This window comes from Mastomys coucha, unplaced genomic scaffold (genome assembly GCF_008632895.1).
Source record: "Mastomys coucha isolate ucsf_1 unplaced genomic scaffold, UCSF_Mcou_1 pScaffold3, whole genome shotgun sequence".
Classification (NCBI taxonomy): Eukaryota; Metazoa; Chordata; class Mammalia; order Rodentia; family Muridae; genus Mastomys; species Mastomys coucha.
The window spans coordinates 27,420,177-27,423,619 of NW_022196909.1; the positions used below are offsets into that span (position 1 = coordinate 27,420,177).

At 48.7% G+C, this 3,443-nt stretch overlaps 1 protein-coding gene across 6 annotated transcripts in view; it reads right to left on the reverse strand.

Moving 5' to 3' along the window:
- The window catches only part of Hk1 (hexokinase 1), a 106,143-nt gene that overhangs the window by 7,434 nt on the left and 95,266 nt on the right, over window positions 1–3,443 (reverse strand). For all 6 annotated transcript variants that reach the window (XM_031348720.1, XM_031348722.1, XM_031348721.1 and 3 more), the window contains 2 exons: window positions 2,544–2,639; window positions 1,792–1,891 (listed from right to left, as the gene is read on the reverse strand). In XM_031348720.1, coding sequence (XP_031204580.1) covers window positions 1,792–1,891; window positions 2,544–2,639 — 196 coding nt within the window. The remainder of the gene's footprint in view (window positions 1–1,791; window positions 1,892–2,543; window positions 2,640–3,443) is intronic.

The following is a 3,443-nucleotide window of genomic DNA, read 5'->3' on the forward strand; positions in this document are numbered from 1 at the left end:
CCCACCCCCAACCCCCACCACCTCTGCTCTCCTGGCCTAGTCTCTTTTCTGCCAGCCCTGTTCAGTCTGGCCTCTTCCAGATGCCTTGGGCTGAACCCTCCCTCATCTCTACAATAAAGTCCTTTTTGGCAACCATGCCCTAGAGTGGCCAGGTGTGACTCAAGGGGTCTGGAGTGAGGCTTCCAGAGATGTTGCTACTATCAACTGCACACACCTGTAGTTGTGTGCAAAAGCCTGCAGGGATATGAGTGAGCTTTCCCTCAATTCAAGGGTATGCCCCCCCCCTTACCACCGGATTGTTTCTGGTTTCTCTGCTCCCTTCTACCCAAAGTACAAAAGAGGAGGAAAAAAAGGAGCCCCCGGAAAAAGAAGATGCAAAGAAAGCCAAAATATGTAAACTGTATTCCCTGGCCATGAGAATTTAAACAAAGATTGATAGAGGCAAGGAAAAGCTGGCTCCTCTCATAGGCAGGATCTAGAGAATATGCCCAGTCATGCTGGGTTTGCAAGTCCTACCTAAGCCCATTCACAGGCAAAAGGCTGGGCTGGGCAGGGCTGGGTGGTGAATGCTTTGCCAAATGGAAGAAAGGAATAAAATCTCAGGGGCAGAAGCCGAAGCCGAATACCTTTCCTCTGAATGTGCTTCCTGGTTCTCTATTTCAACGGTTGTTTAAAGTGGCTTAGGAACAAACACAAAACTCTCCCCAGGACAGAGGGCAGCCTGTGTGAGTCCCATCCCAACCTTCAGATGCTCTGGAAATGATCTTGAGGAAGGGGGGTGACATTTCACAATGTCCTAGTAGTGCTTGCAGGTATTAGTGACTGAGAAAGTGTTTAGGGGAGTTCAGTGGCTAAGGAGAACTGTCAACTTGACACAGCCTAGAATCACCTGGGAAGAGAGTCTCAGTGAGGGACTGTCTGCGTGGGGTAGAAGGAGCATCTTATGTGAGCTGAAGACCCAGCCCACTGTGGGCAGCACCATCCCCTAGGCAAGGGTCCTGAACTGGTAAGGGGGGTGGGTGGGAATCAAGTTGAGCACAAGTGAATCTGCACATTCATTTCTTTCTACTCTTGACTATGGATATACTGTGACTGGTTGTCTCAAGTTCTTGCCTATTTGTGACCTGGAACTGGCGGCTAGAATAAACCCTTTCTCCCCTACGTTGCTTCTGTTAGGCTGTGTTATTATATCAGCAGGTGGAGCTGAGGACCAACATCCAAGGTTGTTCTTGGACCTCCACAGGCACTGTGTGGCACATGCATTCCTGCACTGCACACTGTACATACATCACACACACACACACACATAAGAGTTTAATCCTCTTGAGGTGTAGACCTCTGACATGTTTGGAACGCAAGAAAACAACCTATAGGGCTGGGGTCACTTAGACGGTGGCTACAGATAGTGAACGGTGCTCAAGAGCACAGTGGCCCTTCCCAGCTACAAGGTGGTCGGGAGTGGAAATGGTCTCTACTTCCTTTTTAGCCCTTGAGTCTGCAGCCCTGAGGCTCTTGCACATGGTCTGGTTTCAGGCACCCCACTCCAGTTACCCAGGACCCATGAGGATTTTTGTGCCTCGTTCTTAGAGAGCTTCCTGACTGATGGTCCACTTCTAATGGATGTGGGGCATCCTGGGGTGTGGTCTACCTCCATATAGAACTCTAGAGGCTGTAAAAATGGTGCCCACAGATCAACCGTTCCCCCGACTCAGGACTAAGGTGCTGGGTTTCTACTAATGAGGAAATGCCAGCATCCCCTTCCTAGAGAAGAGACCCTTTTGAGGTTCTTACCCACAATGAGTCCAATTTCACAAGTGGGTTCTTCATAAGCACAGGTCATCATGGTGCCCACGGTGTCGTTGACCACAGCCACCACATCCAGGTCAAATTCCTTTGAAAAGAAGGGGACACGGGTGTAGGGAAGGGCCAGCTGGGCCTGGCTCGAATCCTTGCCAGTCCATGCTCTGGACTGGACAATTCTGGGAAGCAGGGTTGGTTTCCTGACTGTGTTCTGTAATTTGACACAGAGTAGTAACACTGTCTATAAGTCTATTGCCACCAACAGGGCCATCCATGTCCAAAGGATGCTTGCACCTGTATGGGCTGTCAGGAACCTTCCATCTTTCTGTCCCCGTGAATCGTGATATCACCTCACTTTGAGTGTACCATCCTTTTCACAATGGTTTAGTGTGTGCACGCATGTATGCGTGTGCACACACACACACAGCACATGTTTGTAGGTCAAAGCATAAGCCACAGCAGAGGATTTTTCTTCTTTCCTTCACCATGTGGGTCCTAGGAACCAAACTCAGGCCCTCAAGCCGTCTCACCGGCCCCATATTATCCCTTAATGATACAAAACTGACAAGTGTCCCTCGGATGCTGGCCATGACTGGGGCAGGCGAGGGATGAGATACTTCCATGTCACATGCTGCTGTGGTGTTCCAATTCTTCACAAAAAAGCAAACTTAATTTTTGTAACAGCCTCCCGCACACACACACACATACGCAAGGAAAGCATTATTTTAAAAATATTAAGTTACCTCTCTCCTTTTCACTGCATCCTTCAATAAAGTGGCTACATCGTGACCCACACAGTCAGTGGCTTTGAAACCCTTTGTCCACGTGATCAAGATTCCCTAAAACAGGAAAGGAACCCAAAGAGTTTAGGTGAGTAACGTTCGGGTCACTCTTCAGTCAGGAGAACGGGATACCCTACCTCCCAGGCAATAACTGCAGAGGCTGTGTGTCCGGCGGCTGTGACAACATTACACTCAGTACAAGAAAGCATGAGTGGAATCCTGAGGGATGTACGCCACCCCCACCATCTTCACAGACATCTGCTTTCTAAACCCACTTCACAGATGGAGAAATGGAGGCACATAAGATTGGCTGTGGACTTGTTTAAAGGAATGCAAAATTGCAGTAACACTGCTACTTTACAGGCAGACTTTAAGCTTCACAGGTCTGAAGTTACAAGCTGCTGGAGAGAAGCGTGCGCGCACGCATGCAAGCGTGTGCGTGTACGTGTGTCTGTCCCATACCTGGAATCTCAGCATTTGAGAGGCTGAAGCAAGAGACTTATCTGTTAGTTCAAGACCAGCCTGGGGTACATAGTTAAGTTCTAGGCTAGCCTGAGCTATATAATAAGACCTTACGAATAATAATAATAAAAAAAATCAGACCTGCAATAAACAAAAGTCACAATAAGCAAGAGTTTAGGAACACAGATGTAGCTCAGATGGTAGAGGACTTGCCCAGAGGGCACAGAGCCCTGGCCATGATCTCCAGGACCACACAAATCAGGTAGGATAGTAGGCACTCATAATCCCAACCCATGGGAGGTAGACGCAGGAGGATTAGAAATGATGGGCCATCCTTGGCTACACAAGGAATCTGTGTAACAGATTCCCAGCCTGGACAACAGAAGCCCCAGCCTTAAA